General features: G+C 38.4%; 1 protein-coding gene across 2 annotated transcripts in view; it reads right to left on the bottom strand.

Moving 5' to 3' along the window:
• The window catches only part of CTTNBP2NL (CTTNBP2 N-terminal like), a 49,265-nt gene that overhangs the window by 30,655 nt on the left and 2,458 nt on the right, over nucleotides 1-16,152 (bottom strand). The window contains exons 1-3 of one of the 2 annotated variants that reach the window (XM_046645486.1): nucleotides 15,599-15,757; nucleotides 6,575-6,699; nucleotides 3,555-3,662 (exon numbers count right to left, since the gene is read on the bottom strand). In XM_046645486.1, coding sequence (XP_046501442.1) covers nucleotides 3,555-3,653 — 99 coding nt within the window. In that variant the 5' untranslated portion in view covers nucleotides 3,654-3,662; nucleotides 6,575-6,699; nucleotides 15,599-15,757. Of the gene's footprint in view, nucleotides 1-3,554; nucleotides 3,663-6,574; nucleotides 6,700-15,598; nucleotides 15,758-16,152 lie in introns of those variants that run through there. The other variant, XM_046645485.1, reaches the window with a different exon arrangement.

The raw sequence follows: 16,152 nt of genomic DNA, 5'->3' as shown, positions 1-16,152 counted from the left end.
TTGTTAAGAGCTACAGAAATAATGCAATAAAATCTTGACATATTACAGGGGCCGGCCCGGTGGTGCAGTGGTTAAGTGCGCACATTCTGCTTCGGCGGCCCGGGGTTCACCAGTTCAGATCCTGGGTGCGGACATGGCACCACTTGCAAGCCATGCTGTGGCAGGCGTCCCACATATAAAGCAGAGGAAGATGGGCACAGATGTTAGCTCAGGGCCAGTCTTCCTCAGCAAAAAGAGGAGGATTGGCAGCAGATGTTAGCTCAGGGCTAATCTTCCTCAAAAAAAACAGCAACAAAAAAATCTTGACACATTACAGAACCAAAACAAACAAAAATAACAAGAAAATAAAACCAAAACAAGAAATTACTCCACAAATAAAACAACATTTCATGTTAACTAAGAATCTGGTATGGCAGTTGCTTTTCTCAAAGGACTGAAACAATCTTGACCCCAGCTGCTGCTTATTTTATCTAACAATAGACTGTTTAAAGATGTATCACTTCTGGTGAAGCTATTCATTTCACCCAAACTGCATACAGCTTAGGCCTCAGAAGAGAACTTTCTCACCTACAGGCGGTATGCACAGACTACATACAACACTTGTGCCTGATTCTGAATGGTATCTTATATCAAAACGCTCCCTTAATTATAGCTCTTGCTTCTCAAGCTGCTCTTTCAACTTGTCAGAATCTGCCTAAAGACACTAAAATTGGATTCATGCAGAAAAAAATATATTTTAGGAAAACATGCACAACAAGCACCTAAGTATCTGCTAACAATAAAACCAGAAGTCAGTGTGCTGCAGCACATATAAGACAGGCTGTAAAATTTAATAATTCACAACATTCACTCTGAAATATGGCAATCAGTTAAAATGGCACAATCGTTCCATCTGTTCAATAAATATTTATTGAGCATCTATACACTAAGGACTACACTGGGTGCTGAGGATGTTATGATTAGCAAAATAAACACACAAAACTCTACAGGTTTGTATGGTTTCTAAGGCTGAAAAGCAAAGAGAAAATAAGGTCATTCTCTGATTTTTCAGTAGAGCCAGCCATCCCCTATCCCCACACCAATTATGAGGGAGTTGAGGCCCACAAGTTTTTGAATAAGTCAAGTGTGATATTCACAGGAAACTGCCTCCTGGAGTCTCAGTGCAAATAGGGCTAGATCCTTGAGTGAGTCTATTTAACACACGTTGCCCAACTATTGTAGTTTTCTAAAATCTTATTGCTATTTATAATGCTGCTCCTGGAAAATGCTTTCCAAGTTCTAAAAGGAGTCACCATGAACAAGGTTCTTCCTGGTTCAGCCTAGGCAGTGGAACTCTTCCAGTTCTAAGCTGGTAACTCCTATGGAGAGGAGAGCCAGGGGTCTCAGATGAGAACCGGGGAAAGAAGTGGGAAAAACAACACGCATTAGAAGTGAGGATTAGGAAGAAGCTCAAACTTTCCCCAATTCTTCTTTTTCTTCACTGATCAGACAAATATGGGATAAGAAATGGGACGGTGTCCTGGGTTTAAGAAGGTTAGGACTACTGGTAATAGTGGGACAGGGTATAAAAAATAGGATAGTTTTCAGAGATGTACAGGGAAAGGAAGAGAAATCACCAACAGTGATAAAAGGGAAGGCTGTGGATGTGGCAGAAATGAGTCACCAACCAGAGTGAACATTTCTACGTAATATATATTGGCAGGGGAGTCATGAAAAAATTAGGCACCACTGAGAGCACACTAGAGACACCCATTCAAATGTTTAGCAACCACTGACTGTCCCTTGGATATGCGGTACATGATATGCACTGACAGAATATAAATAAAGGGAAAAGAAGAAATGAATCCTACACCACTGAAGTATTTGCAACGCCATGCAAATTGCAGTGTTACACACAAACACGAGTTATTAATCATTTATTATTCTTATAGACAAGGAAGCTTAGCTTCAGAGATAGATTAAACGACTTGACCAAGGTCACAAAGTTATGCTTAGTGGCATGACAGGCAATGAACTTTAACATATGTGGCTAGGCATGTGTCAAAGCTATAAACATGTGGTCCCTAGGGAAGCCATGCAAAACAAGACTGAAGCAAGCAGGGAAAGGAAGAAAACAAGACAGACTCCATCGCCCCATATCAGAAGGGAGCTGCCTCAAGCACTCTGGAAAAATGAAACCACTGGAAAAAACATCACACATTACACAGCTACAAGGGAAAACAAAAAAGCAATAGTTTTCAATGATAAATTACCCTTAGGCATATTTAATTAGATAGATGTCAGTCTTTTTCAACCAGCCTTAAAAAACATAAATTAATATGTCACTCTAAATTTAACAGCATACAGAAATAATAGGTTTAGATTTTATTTTTATCCCAATTATAATTTCAGAGTAATCCAAGAAATGACTACCCAAATATGACTAAATGAACACATTTACTCTATCTCAGCACAGGAGTGGAAACAAGACAAGCTAAAGAAGAGAAAAGATACAGCTTTTGGTATGAACTCTGTTGAGCGGGCATCCTTGGCTACTTAGGAAAATCAACGATTCTCTAAGCCTCCTAGAATGGCAATGGGAAAATTATCTTTGTTGCTATAAAAAAAAATCTTCAACAGAGGAGCTTCATATGAACACACATGAAATATTAATATAATATTTAATAAAGAGCTAGGATAATTTTCAAAAAATGTAGTAAAGCCCTTCATAAACATTTTACAAATGAACTTTAAGATATACTTAACCTCTAACTAAAGAATTAAACTATAGAAATCTTAGATGCTCAGACTCGGGTGCACTTTGCCGGGACTAGGCTTTCTTCAGCACACTCAAGTCTCACCTTCTTTACCCATTCCTGGGGGTATCATCTTCCTGCTACTCACACAGATACCCTTAAGGTGTTTTCTTCCTCTCTCCAAATCTGATCTCCAGACAGACTGGGAAATATCCTTACCAAGGAGTAAAGGATTCACGATACTTCAAAGGAGTTATGCCCCCTTGTATTTTCTTTTTATTAGACTTTGTTTTTTAGAGCAGTTTTAGGTTCACAGCAAAACCAAGCAGAAAGTACAGAGTTTCCATATACCACACCCACCCTTCTCCCCCCTGTATTTGAATAGATATCAAACACTAAAACAAAAGTAAGAATTCTTAATCTGGGGTCTATGGAATGCATGGATGGTCTTCATAGGGTCCATGGTCTCCCAGATATTGTATACTGAATTTTGTTTACAGGTGTACATACAGTTTTTAGGAAGCAGGTCTCATCAAGTTCTCGAGGGGTTGGTATTCAAAAACAGCTAAGGCCACTAAGCTAAAGAATGAAGTTCAAGGTCCAGACAGCAGGTAGAAAAACTAAAGGAACTATTTTGGGAGCAGAGAGGCTTTACCTGTGTCCCTAAGATCACACCCCATAGGTGTCTGCCATGGCAAGTATCAACGTAACCCAGGCCTCAGCTTCAATGGGGGCCACATACATACCCTAGTTAAATAAATTACAACCAATGAAACAACTTTCAAACATCTGATGACCTCTTTCTTTCTTTTTCCATACCTTTAAAGCTTCTATAACAAGGTCCCTCGCTTCAAGTTCTCCTTCAAGAATACTGAATAGTGTCAGGAGCTCAGGCTTACTGAGTTTTTCCAGATTCATCCTGAAAGCCTAAAACAAAGACAACAGTCAATCTCCAGAAGACAGAGTTAATTTTATATTATTAAAGAAAAAATACAGTGAGACAGATAAGAAAGGAGCAACAATTACAGTGTAAAATGCTTTAAGAAAGGAAATGGTTACAATTAAATAGAAAAATAAAAGCTTTCTGACGTTAATCACAAACTGAGCAGTAAGAGAAAATAAAATTCACTTTAATTACTGATTTCATCAACACTCACAAAGATCAATTTTTCATCATTTTTCCTCCAGTCATTATTTACAAATATCCTAGAAGGTCTCAGAAAGAATTAGTCACTAATTTTGTTCACTAGACGTTCAGGTAAAATTGTATTGCAATGAATACTATTCCACTGAAAAATTGTTAGACCACGAAAAGATTTCCCGGTTTTAGATAACCAAATTCCAAAACTGTATATAAAACACTCTGGCATCCCTCTGTAATTGGTGGAAATGAAATCTGAGCAAAGATAATGTTTGATGGGAGTATGAGAGAAATTTTTCTTTTAAATTGTCTACTTTCACAGAGAACATCTATCACAATATTTATATTTCAAATAGTAAAATAAAACAAGTTCAATTATATACAAATAAACTTTTAAATGACCTAAAATATATTGAAGTAAAATATATTGAATCAATATCTATATTGAAAATATAGATATTGAAAATATAGATAGTGATATATATATAAACATCTTCACTGGCCAGGCTACTGCAAACTGAATTTATTTCATTTAATAAATTCACATTTCTACAAAGTCTTGCATCTTTTGAAATATGTTAAAGGGGAAATTGCATGGCACAAACTCAATCCTTTCCACAAGATTGATTTCTCACAATCTACACATAGAAGTTAGACTGCTATACAATCTTTAAGAGTCTTCTGACCACTGTGCATGGTAAGATACATTTTATAACTTCCAAAGTAGAGCAAACACTATTTTCCCTCTCCCACTTTTTACTTCCAAATTGCCACTCTCATATCTTTTCTTTAAGGTGAATCACAACATAACTCGTTCACACACCCTCCAGCAATTCCCAACTCCTAGGAGCACAGTACATTTCAGGCGGCACACAAAAGAGTCATTGATTCCTCCCAGAGCTACTGCCTTTAAATGAAGGAGAGCATGTAGAAAACGCATACCTCACTGTGTTGTCAGCTTGTGTTCCAGGACATGCTGTACAAATCTTTTGCCACATGGTAAAATATGTTTAAGGTAACTTCACCTCTAACTGCTAACTTTCTACCTAGGGAGTTTTAGCAACTAATAAGTGATTCTCACTTCAGTGTCAGAGAGACATTTCACGACAGTTATTTTAAAAATAACTAAAAAAACAACAAACCGTATCAAGCTACACTTATATATTAAGATGGCATGCTGGGAAGAGCACGTGGCTTTGTGGTCAGATAGATGCTGGGTCTGCATCTAGCATCTAGCTGTGTGACTTGGGACAAGTGTTCTCATTCTTGGTTTTCTTATCTGTGAAAGGGGGATGATGACAGCTAACTCAAAGGCTGGCTGTGAAGACTGAGTTAAGTAAATGTAAAACATCTTGCCAAGTTCTGATACAGGCCCAACAATGGTTTAATCATTAATAACTACTATCCTCTCTCATTTTTCAAAAGGATTCTGAGAAAGGCATTCCTAAACCTGGGGGCAGCCGAGGTCAGTGACCTCCGAAATACCCTCAGCTGCCCTTCTATAGTGGGGACAACAAACGCAGAGGGTGAGAGCGTCCTGGAGTGAAGAAGGGGCGGGGAGGGATTTCAACTACCGCCCAAGGGGCACTGGTTTCTCAGACGAAGCGCTTCCCCTCTTCCCGATGGTTTCATGTTTCAATGTCTCAGAGAGATTATAGGCAGAGGAAAAATCCTATCATTTTAGGCCTTTCCTTTCTCCTTCCATGATGTTAAGCAGAATAATGGGCACCTGGTAAAGGTACTCCGCAAATACTCATTGCACTGAGGAAACTGAGTGGATACGCACCAAGGCAGGAAGGAAGGAATAGAGTTAAACACAACAGTGTGCACACGTATTAGTCTTTGTTCCTTCAATATCTTCACAGTCCTCAAATATTCTTATATACAGACTCAAAACTGTCACAAAGAAGCAGTGTGATATGAGCAAAACATCACAGGGGGGAGTGAGGAGTGAGAGTTTCAGTCTCAGCTCTGCCACTCAACAGCTACACGGCCTCGAGGAAACAATTACCCAGCTGCTGTGGCACTGAGTTTCCTCACCGGTAAAATAAGACAGACTGGCTAATCTCTAAGGTCCTTCTGGGTTCCATTCTAACCCTTCACAGGTAAAAATCAAGAATTATTTCTTAGAGAATCCTATTAAATATGAGTGAGAGGTAAATACACAAAGAACTAAAACAGACTGTACCTAAATCAAAGTCTTTGATCTGTTGTGATAAATATATAGCCTCATAAAAGAGTAAAATTGAAAATTGAAACAACCTGCATTGTCACTTTAATAATAAAACAGTCCAGCCTAGGTAGGAAAAATTCTTTTCTTTGTCAATGGCACGAAGAACAATATCCTTGTTATCTCTACATTTGTAAATCACTTCTATATACCAATTTTAATACCTGGAACATTCTGCTAATGTGTACCAACTCATTTAGCTTACTGTCTACATGAAGTGGATACAGTATAAATATGACACAGGAGGAAAAAAACAGCCACAGCTCTGTAATTAAAAAAACAACAGGTCTGGTTTCCCATAACCTTTCTTTCTAAATATTAAAATTTAGCAGTTCTTTACATTTTTATCTAATCTCAATACATGAAACATTGCAATAAATTTTTGTCTGAAATACAAACGAAAGATAGTAAAACTGCATTATGTTTTAAGATGGCAGTGATATTCCCAGGGGTAGGGGTGATACTGACCTGATAATTGGCAGTCACACTTCAGTCCTCAAGTATAAATTCTTAAGGTTTTTCTTCAATTACAATTTGAGAAAATTGACAAATATAGTTAAAATGCCGTCAGCATGGTGGAAAAGTGTCCAATACTGCAAAATAATAAGAAATTTATTGTCTAGGTGACCATACTACAAACAATTTGGTAAAGCTCATGAATGTCAACTGTCATTATAGCTGATGTGGCCAGACAGCTGTAGGTTGATACAGACAAGAAAAAAGAAAATAGCCACTTCTTCAAATTGAAGCTGAGTGATATAGGAAAAACATCAGGAATCTGACTTCCCCTTTGCAATTATAATTAGGAAAAGTAAGGACTTTCAAAATCTTTTTTACTTTAAGATGTCCACTGCTATTTCAAGAACTTATGAATGTCACTAGATGAAACTGACTTTCTCTCCCTGAACTGACAAAAGCCTATCGGCTTGAATCACCATGACTTCTGTACAGTGCACTCGAGAGAAAATAACATGATTACAACTGAACTTTGCAAACTGCCAAATCCATGTGAGGACAATTCTCATCCCCTCACCGCCTGCCAATGAATAAACAAAAAAATCAAGCTGTCACCATCTCAGCTTTGTCTGTAAGGGTGATTACTCACCCCAGCTTCTACTTTTTCTGATTTACTTTCAAGTATTGAATGTTGAATTATATACAAATTTTTTGTTGATGTTTTCCTAAGCGTGTATTAGACTCAGCAAACTCTTTTAAAAAATTATAGGCTTTAAATTTTATTTGATAAAGCAATTTTTGTGTTGTATTTTAAAGTACCAAGTCTATTTGACTCTACTTTCTGCCCAATGTATAAATTATGTGGCCCACGATTTTCATAAAAAGGCTGTTTCTAACTCCATATTCATTATCAGAAGTATGATTGCTAGATTTTTGGCATGCCATATTGTAGTCTATAGACTCATTCTCTACTTATTTTCTAAATAAGCTGTTACTTGTCATTGTCATCATCCATTAAGTAGCTCTGAAAGACAAGATCATTTCAACCAAATGCTCATTCCTTCCATTAGAACCTTTCCAAGACCCAACTTTCCTTAGAGTTTCGAGGCAAACATTTTTGTCTAAGGAATGCTACGGTCTATAAATTTGAAATAAAAACCATTTGTGGACAAGTTGTCTGGATACATTATCGTACACTGTGGTACAGCTAGCCTTAGCTGTATTAAGCTTTACAGTTTTCTCAATTAAAAAATACATATAATAAAGGGGCTGGCCCCGTGGCCGAGTGGTTAAGTTCGCGCGCTCCGCTGCAGGCGGCCCAGTGTTTCGCTGGTTCGAATCCTGGGCGCAGACATGGCACTGCTCATCAAACCACGCTGAGGCAGCGTCCCACATACCACAACTAGAACAACCCACAACGAAGAATATACAACTATGTACCGGGGGCTTTGGGGAGAAAAAGGAAAAAATAAAAAAATCTTAAAAAAAAATATACATATAATAAAAAAGACAAAGTTATATATATTTTAATACCCTGGAAAAATAACCCTATTTATAGGCTAAGTATGAAACTTATTTTTAAGTTATCAGTAAATGATTTCAAGCATGAGTTTGCCCAGCATACCATTTGGTCTATTCACATGCTACCTCCCACCAAGTCAGGGCCAACAGCCAGGAGGGCATGAGTCTCCTCTCTATGAACTTTCACGTGCCAACAGTCACAAGAGCTATAGGTACCAGGAAGGGCACAGCCCCATCCCCCGTACCTCCTAAATGGCTGTGCTGATTTTGCCACGGAAGTATGCTGCTGTGGCTCCAGCTCTGTTCATTTTATTCTGACCTTTTCCCTTCTTCGGATAATACCTAAATTCCACTCGTTCTGGTTCTGGTTGTGCATTCTCTTTCTTGAGGAGGTCCCAGCTTTTGCTCTAGAACTCTGAATTAATTCTACAGGATAGCAGGTATTGTTGTTGTGTTTTTTTTACCACATAGAGATTGGGTGGCAGAAAAATAAACACCCCAAACAGCTTCTACAGCTATGTAAACAGTAGGGCAGGATAGGGTGGAGTACAAGTAAGATGTCTGTCTCTCTAGTATCTGGGTGTATGTATGTCTTTATGTGGAACTGAAGGCTTTATTTCTAAATGGTAGGTGATATGGGACACGAAAGAGGAAAAACATTTTTAGATGAGTCTTAGATATGTTGGGACATAGAAACACCTCAAAAAATCTACATAGATTTTTTTTAAATCAACTTGGCTGGTATAAAAAACAAATCAGTTGTTTTACACAGAAGATCACTCCTGTAAAACTGGACAAAAATCACTCAGATATCAAATTTAAGAAATTTTTAAAAAATCAATTTTATTTTATTATTTTATTTTTTTTGGCAAGGAAGATTGGCCCTGAGCAAACATCTGTTGCCAATCTTCCTCTTTTTGCTTGAGGAAGACTGTCGTTTAGCTGAAATCAGTGTCAGTCCTCCTCTATTTTGTATGTGGGATGCTGCCACAGCATGGCTTGATGAGCAGTATGTAGGTCTGTGCCTGGGATCTGAACCCACGAACCCCAGGCTGCCAAAGCAGAGCATGTGAACTTAACCACTATGCCACCAGGCTGGCCCCCCAAATTTAAGAAATTTACACTTGGGCTATAACCGACTTGAGATTCAGGCCATTCATTAAGCTTTTAGTATTAGTGATAAGATATGGCAAAGATATAAAGCAAATCTGCTCCAATTACGTAAAGACTGTTTCACATACATATAAGCAAACCCAAAATATGGAAGGCCAGTTAATTCTTAAAATTCAAACAGTCAACACTGACATACAAAATGGGTGTTTTTGACAGTTTTCCATTAGGTAATGTACTTCCTTAAAAAGCTAGTATATATGAAATTTAAAAAAATAAAATAAACGTGTCACATTCATAAACACTAAATCTAAATATGGACAAAAATGTACTGCTATTTTTAAAAATGTATCCCAAGCAACCTCCTAACTGGGGTGGAAGGTGTTGACACATGACCTTGACTATCTCAAAAGATGTACGTTCCCCCATCCTCTGGCACTTCTGGTTTTCAGAAGGGTTATTTACACATTTTAAGATTAGGTCAAGGAAGAAAAACATGTCAAAATACTATCAGAAAATAATTTTCTGATCAAGAAAGCACATCTTTTGTACATTTACTAGAGAGAGTTGGTTTTGCTCTCATTATTCACAAAGGCTTTAAACCAAGGTGTAAAAATGAATCTCATTTTACTGAATTCTATAATACTAAGCAATATAAGCTTTACTACAAATGTCAGATCAATCTTCTGCCAGTTGACGGTAACAGGCATTACTGGATGATTCGGATTTTTATGTGCCTATGTGTTATAACGCGTTATGGGTTGATTTGTGTCCTCTAAAATTCATACGTTGAAGTCCCAATCCCCAGTCCTTCAGAATGTGACTGCATTTGGAGACAGGGCCTTTAAAGAGGTAAGTAAGTTAAAATGAGGTCACTAGGGTGGGCCCTAATCTGACTGGTATCCTTATAAGAAGAGGAAGTTTGGACACAAACACGGTGTAGGCAAAGCCCATGTGAAGACACAGGGATAAGATAGCCATCTCCAAGCCATAGAGGCCTCAGAGGTAACCAATCCTGCTGACAGGTTGAGTTTGGACTTCTGGCTGCCAGGATTGCGAGAAAATAAATTTCTGTTTAAGCCACCCAGTCTGTGGTACTTTGTTATGGCAGCCCCAGCAAACTAAAAGGACATGTTAACCACTTACTACTTTAAAGACTAGAGGAGCAAGAGGATCTAAGCCTTCCCTGCACCATGAGAGTGCCAAACACATTTCTCAGAACGCCCCGCTTTGTCTTATCAGTCTGCTTTTTCCAGCCACACTATACATAGCATTACATAAAACATAAAGGTTTTGAAACGCCTGTAGAGATTGTAAATTTCAGGGTCCTGAAATATAATCTGAACAGTACACTTACAAAGAAACTACAACACTGCTATGGGATCGAGACGCTTGTTTATCTGGTACTGTCAATAGAGACTTGGAAGTAGGTCTCAAGAAACCAGTTGTGTAATAAAGCTAATTCTCTGTTAGGTCAACATTTAAAACACTTCCAGTACTCTATTCAAATACACAGTGCTCTAATTCAAAGCAGATTCTAGGATAACAGATTGTCTGGATTTATGCTCAGTACAGAAATTAATAATGATATAATTGAGCTTATTAATGTCAATTACCACTACCTCAGTGTTTTATAGCATAGTTTTCTAAGAAGAATTCAAGCAATAATAGTAATAATAAAAAAGATAAATACTTATTGAGCTAAACATTAACGTGTCCCAGCTAGTGTTCTAAGTACTTGGCATGCATTATTCCGTCCTCCCAACCACCTTAGGTGAGTAATAGATGCTATAACCATCACCAACGAATTCAGCATCATCCCCATTTTACAGATGGAAAAACTAAGGCATAGAGGCTAAATAACTTGCTCAAAGCCTCACATTTAGTATATGGCAGAAATGGGATTTGAACTTCTGTAATTTGATTCCAGAGGCTTCCTTAGCAACCATTGCTACTTGGTAATCACCGTTCACATCTGATCTTTTCATTTTATCACGCTTGGGGATTGCGTAGTGGAAAAACCTCCGCTAAAATGTGATTCACAAAGCTGGAAGAGACCTCAGAAATAATCTAATTTAGCACTCTCATTTTACAGATGAAAATTGGGGCCAGAGTTGTTAAGTGAATTACTGATGATTACAGTCACATCGTAAAACTAGGCCTTGCACTCATGTCTTTTTAAGATCCAGTCTAATCCACTTTCTGGGACACCATGATGGATATCAGGTTTTTGTTTTGTTTAGCTCTGTTTTAAGATTCAGGCATCTCTGGTGTATCTCTGTGTGTGTGTGCGCGAATGTCTGTCTCTTTCTCTCTCTGTGTGTACGTCTGTTTCTCTCATTGTCTCTCCTATATGTTGGCAAGAAGATTTATACGTATATTGAAGAAAAAGAGGAAGTGGCCTCATGCCCATAAACATTCAAACATCTCTCCCCCAAAATGAGGACATTTAGCACAACATTATTAAAAACAGGTCTGTCTACCTGGATATCTGCTTACACTCTTTCAGGTATTCTCATCTGAGACAAGACCAAACCAGAAGAACTACATTAGTTAAGCTACTGGAATGTATGTTAATGAAAATGATTAACAGTTTTTACATTAATAATGTTTTCATTAAAATAAAAAAGTCTTTTAACATCAGAAAACTACCAGAAGTATGAACCATTTCAAGTATATTTGTCAGTTGCTTTATTTAGTTTAAATGAATTATAACACGGTTTCATTGAAATATGTATATGTCTGTATCATCTACCTGTCCATCATTCCCCTAAATTTTTGTTTTCTAAAATAATGCCACGATGACTTGTAAAATATCACTGTGAGGGAACAATAACATGTAGATTGATTTTATTTCCAGTAAAAGGATGCCTGGGCCACAATTCTAGAGGCAGCCCCGGAATACAAAAACCCTTTAAATGTTAATGTAGGATGAAGTCGTTGACTCCATCCGGACTGCAAACTGAGAAGAAACAGAGCGTATGGTATGGAGGATGAACCATAAAACAGTCAAGGCATCTGTGTTTTAGTTATGCCCATAACTTGACTCTCCCTGAACTGGAAAAATTTCACAAAAGCCTCTAACAGAAATACTGTAATTGATGATGTTGTTTTGCCTTTTAAATTTTGCCTTCTAAATCAGATCACTGATTTTAAAAAAAGTTTAACAATTTGGTTTCAGTTGAAAATTACCAACAGACCTAGCAATTGTTTTTGCTCCAAGGTTCTTCTAGGAAAATAATTCTGGGAGGCAGTGTGTTGCAGTGGAAAATGCAGGGACTTTAGAGGCCCATAGCCCTGGTTTGCATCCTGACTCTGCCACTTCATAGTTCCTTGACTCACTTAACCTTTGAGCTTTAAGTTCTTCATCTATAAAATGGGGATAAGAGCACCTACTCTAAGAGGATGCTGAATGATTTAAATGAGTTAGCGACTGCTCAGTTCTCTCATTTCTCATCCCTGGAGAGCATATATTTGGTCTCATCTGCAAGGATAACGCAGTTTTCCTTTTTCCAATGAGTTGTCATTTTCTATCATTCCTGTTTCTAATTTAGAAATCAAAACAAGTTTACTCCTTCTGACTTGACAGGTTGATCTGCTCCAAGAAGGAGATGGCCTGTCCAGTTCCTGGGAAAGTCGGCTTAGGAACATACACAACACTTGTTCAGGCCAACAGTTTCTGCACACTACTTGGCAAAAGAAAACGACAGTCTTCTGCCTAGACTAGCTTTTGTGACTTTAGGTGAAAAGCATGCTTTTGTTTCCACTGAATTTTTACAGCTTTTAAGCAAGTCACAATTTTACCCTGTAATGACTGAAAAATGGATTTTCTAAAAATATCACAGCTATTTTTTACATTATGTTAAATACATAATGGGTATGTATCTACATTCATAACCCAGGAGCAGTCATCACATGCTCTAGCATCACTTCACCTGTTTACATATCTGTCTTCTGTCTCACAAGACTCCTCTCTTCTGGACAAATACTCTGCCTTATTCAACTTGATTAAACTTAGCACCTAGCAGTCTGTGGTTCAAAAGGGTACTCAAAAACTGCTCGTTGGAAAGAAATGTTCAGTACAGTACCGTGAGTTACAGCCAACAAAACTGGACTTTACCTTTTAGGAGACGAGACGCTACTAAACATTGTTAAGCAGGTGAATATCATAAAGAAAGCATAGTTTTAGGAAGGTTAAGGCTTGAGGTCCAGAGCTGATTTGACTGAAGAGAAACTGGAAGAAGAAAGAGCAGCTGAGAGAAAACTTTAACAGTATAGGTATGAGGCAAAAATGTGTGAACTAGGATGGTGGCAGGAAGAATGGACAAGAAATGACTGATGCTAGAGGCTTCATAAAGAATTTACAGTAACTTGCTATTGGTTCTCTTTAAGGAGAGAAGAGGGGAAATAATCCCAGATCAGCTGAGGTTTTAAGACTGGGTGACTAGAAAGATGATGCAATTAACAGAAACAGGGATGTTAGAAAAGGAACTGGTTTTAAGGGGAAAATGATGACTGTGATGTGAGACATGCTGAATGAGAAGTAATTAGACTGCCATGAGGAACATGTTAAGTCTGTCAGTGGGGTAAATGCTATAGGTTTAGAAGTGGGTAAGTCTCTGGGGATGGAGCCTTTTCAGAAAACTTCTGTGACTTCAATTTAAGAACAAAAGGCAATAGGAAGAAGCCGACTCATAGAACTAGACCAGATCATTTTTGTACCCTCAAATATTAAACCAGTTAAGAATCAAATTGGTTCTGTTCTCACTCCTGTACGACCTACTGCCACAGAAAGGCCCACTTAGCAGAAACCAAGAAATGGGGCACCCGCCCTGATGAGAAAACAAAGTTAGTGCTTCTCTCTTTTTCCTACAACTCACCTGTCAGTTATCCTTAATTCTTCTCTCCTTTATAACCGAGAGTTCCCATCTCTTGTTAAAACTATTCACCCCGCTCGCTTCTCCCTTCTGGACTCCTCCCGCCCCGGGTCTCATCTTTCTGGAGAGCAGACCCAGAGCACACTTCTGCCTGGCCTTCCCCAGCAGCTTTGCACAAGCAATCTATGCAGATGCTCCCAAAGATCAGGTCAGGAGTCTTTCTTCTCTGCAAACCCCATCATCCTGTGTGCTCCTATTTTCCTAGTTTCCATTGAACTCAGTAACAATTAAGGATTATATTCTCTAAACTCAGTAACAATTAAGGATTACATTCTCTGTGGCTCCAGAAGTCAGAAAGGATTCATTTAGCAGCAAAGAACACATTTAGACTGGAAGCTTTGGCTTTGTACCTGAAATACAGTTTGGAAATACTTGGCAGAGAGGAACCACATTACTGCATTCTTTCCTGCAATGCCTGCTTGTAGCCCTGTTTTCCTCAATCCACAAACCCTTGTCCCCGACCCCCACCCTCCACTCTTAACTCCCCTAGCCCTGGCTCCTTCTTACCCATTTTGGTTGTTCCTATGACTGCTCCTTACGTTTGGGGCAGCAGGGGAATTGTCTTCAAAAGGCAAAAATCACTTTCATCAAAATTACCATTGAAAATCCCTTAAATCTCACAGAAGGTACAACCCTGCACTGTAATGACATGTCCACAAAACCATTTATATTACGCTCAGGAGGAGGTTCTTAAGACAGGAGAGCTGGGAGTGGAACAATGGACAATTTGGAGAGAAGATTTCAAATGGTTGAATCCCCTGCCTTTCTTTTTCCTGGGCCAAAAATTTCAAGGCAGATAATTTGAATGACAAAATTATGAAACACGCACACTATGAAGGCAGACACACTCTTCTAAAAATCGTTACACCAGATGTCTGAGATTAGCATATATAAGCTTTGTTTCCCTCCACTTAGGAATCTTAGCTATGTATTGAAAAATTTAAAACAAAACCAACCAACAACTGAAAATCAGACACTAATTCTTCACCCTTGCTAAAATGCTAAAGGAGGAAAAGAATATTTAATATTAAATTCTTTAACTCACATGCAAAGTGCTAATAATAATGACAATAATACCTACCGATTACTGAGTGCTTCCTACATGCTAGGTACCTTGCTTTGTGATTTATATACATATTAGTTCATGCAATCCTTAAAAAAACCCTCAAAGTTATTTCCATGTCACAGCTGAGGAAACTGGGAGGTGGTGGAGACAGAAAACTCTGCTCTGGCCCCGGGTCACACCGTGAAAGCTGCAGAGTTGGGATTTGAACCCAGGCTTGCCTTACAGTCTGGGCTGTAAATGACCACACTCTACAGCCTCACGCTAATAAGTCATTTTCTCACTGAAATGCTTAGAACTGAAACTGGGAAGACTTGATTTTTAGTTATTAGCAGCAAACATTCAGGAAATAAGAAAAAACAGCCGTTAGAAACAAGCTGACAAGCCATTCCTGGGATCACTCACCACAGACTGGACAAATTTCCTCTAGAAATAAATCTCTGCTTCTTGTCTCATGCCACCAGACACCATTTCAATGGTAACCCCAGAAACACCACTCTGCTCCACTCAGAAAAGCCAAGAATTCCAATCTTGTTCTGCAGATTAACCGGTGGCACTGCAAACCAGATTCTGCCAAGACATAAACCCGTTGTGGGCTGTGCACCATGCCTACCGTAATCAGCATGAGTCCCTTCAGAGACCCGATGCTGCTGATGCCCCGGTCACGTATTTAGCGCTAGTTCAGAAAGCACCAAATCAACTAAAAATCCATTAAAATAAAAAGTCCCAAAGTAGATCAGTAACTTGTCAAAACCAAACACGGAGAAAGTGTTCTTAAACAAAAATCAGCACTCAGTTCCTGGCGTGCTCCCCTAAATTCACTTCACTCGTCTCGGGTCAGAGTCTTAGAAAAGTAAAATCCTAAAATGACGAGCACTGATTACATTAATACGTCTGCTTCAGATTTCATCGTGGCAAAATTATAAACCTAACCAGCAGCTATTTTCTTATAGGAAATT

The sequence above is a fragment of the Equus quagga genome, chromosome 18, assembly GCF_021613505.1.
Source record: "Equus quagga isolate Etosha38 chromosome 18, UCLA_HA_Equagga_1.0, whole genome shotgun sequence".
In the NCBI taxonomy this organism is placed as follows: domain Eukaryota; kingdom Metazoa; phylum Chordata; class Mammalia; order Perissodactyla; family Equidae; genus Equus; species Equus quagga.
Note: the sequence above shows the minus strand (reverse complement) of the source record. Positions and strands in the feature narration are given on the sequence as shown.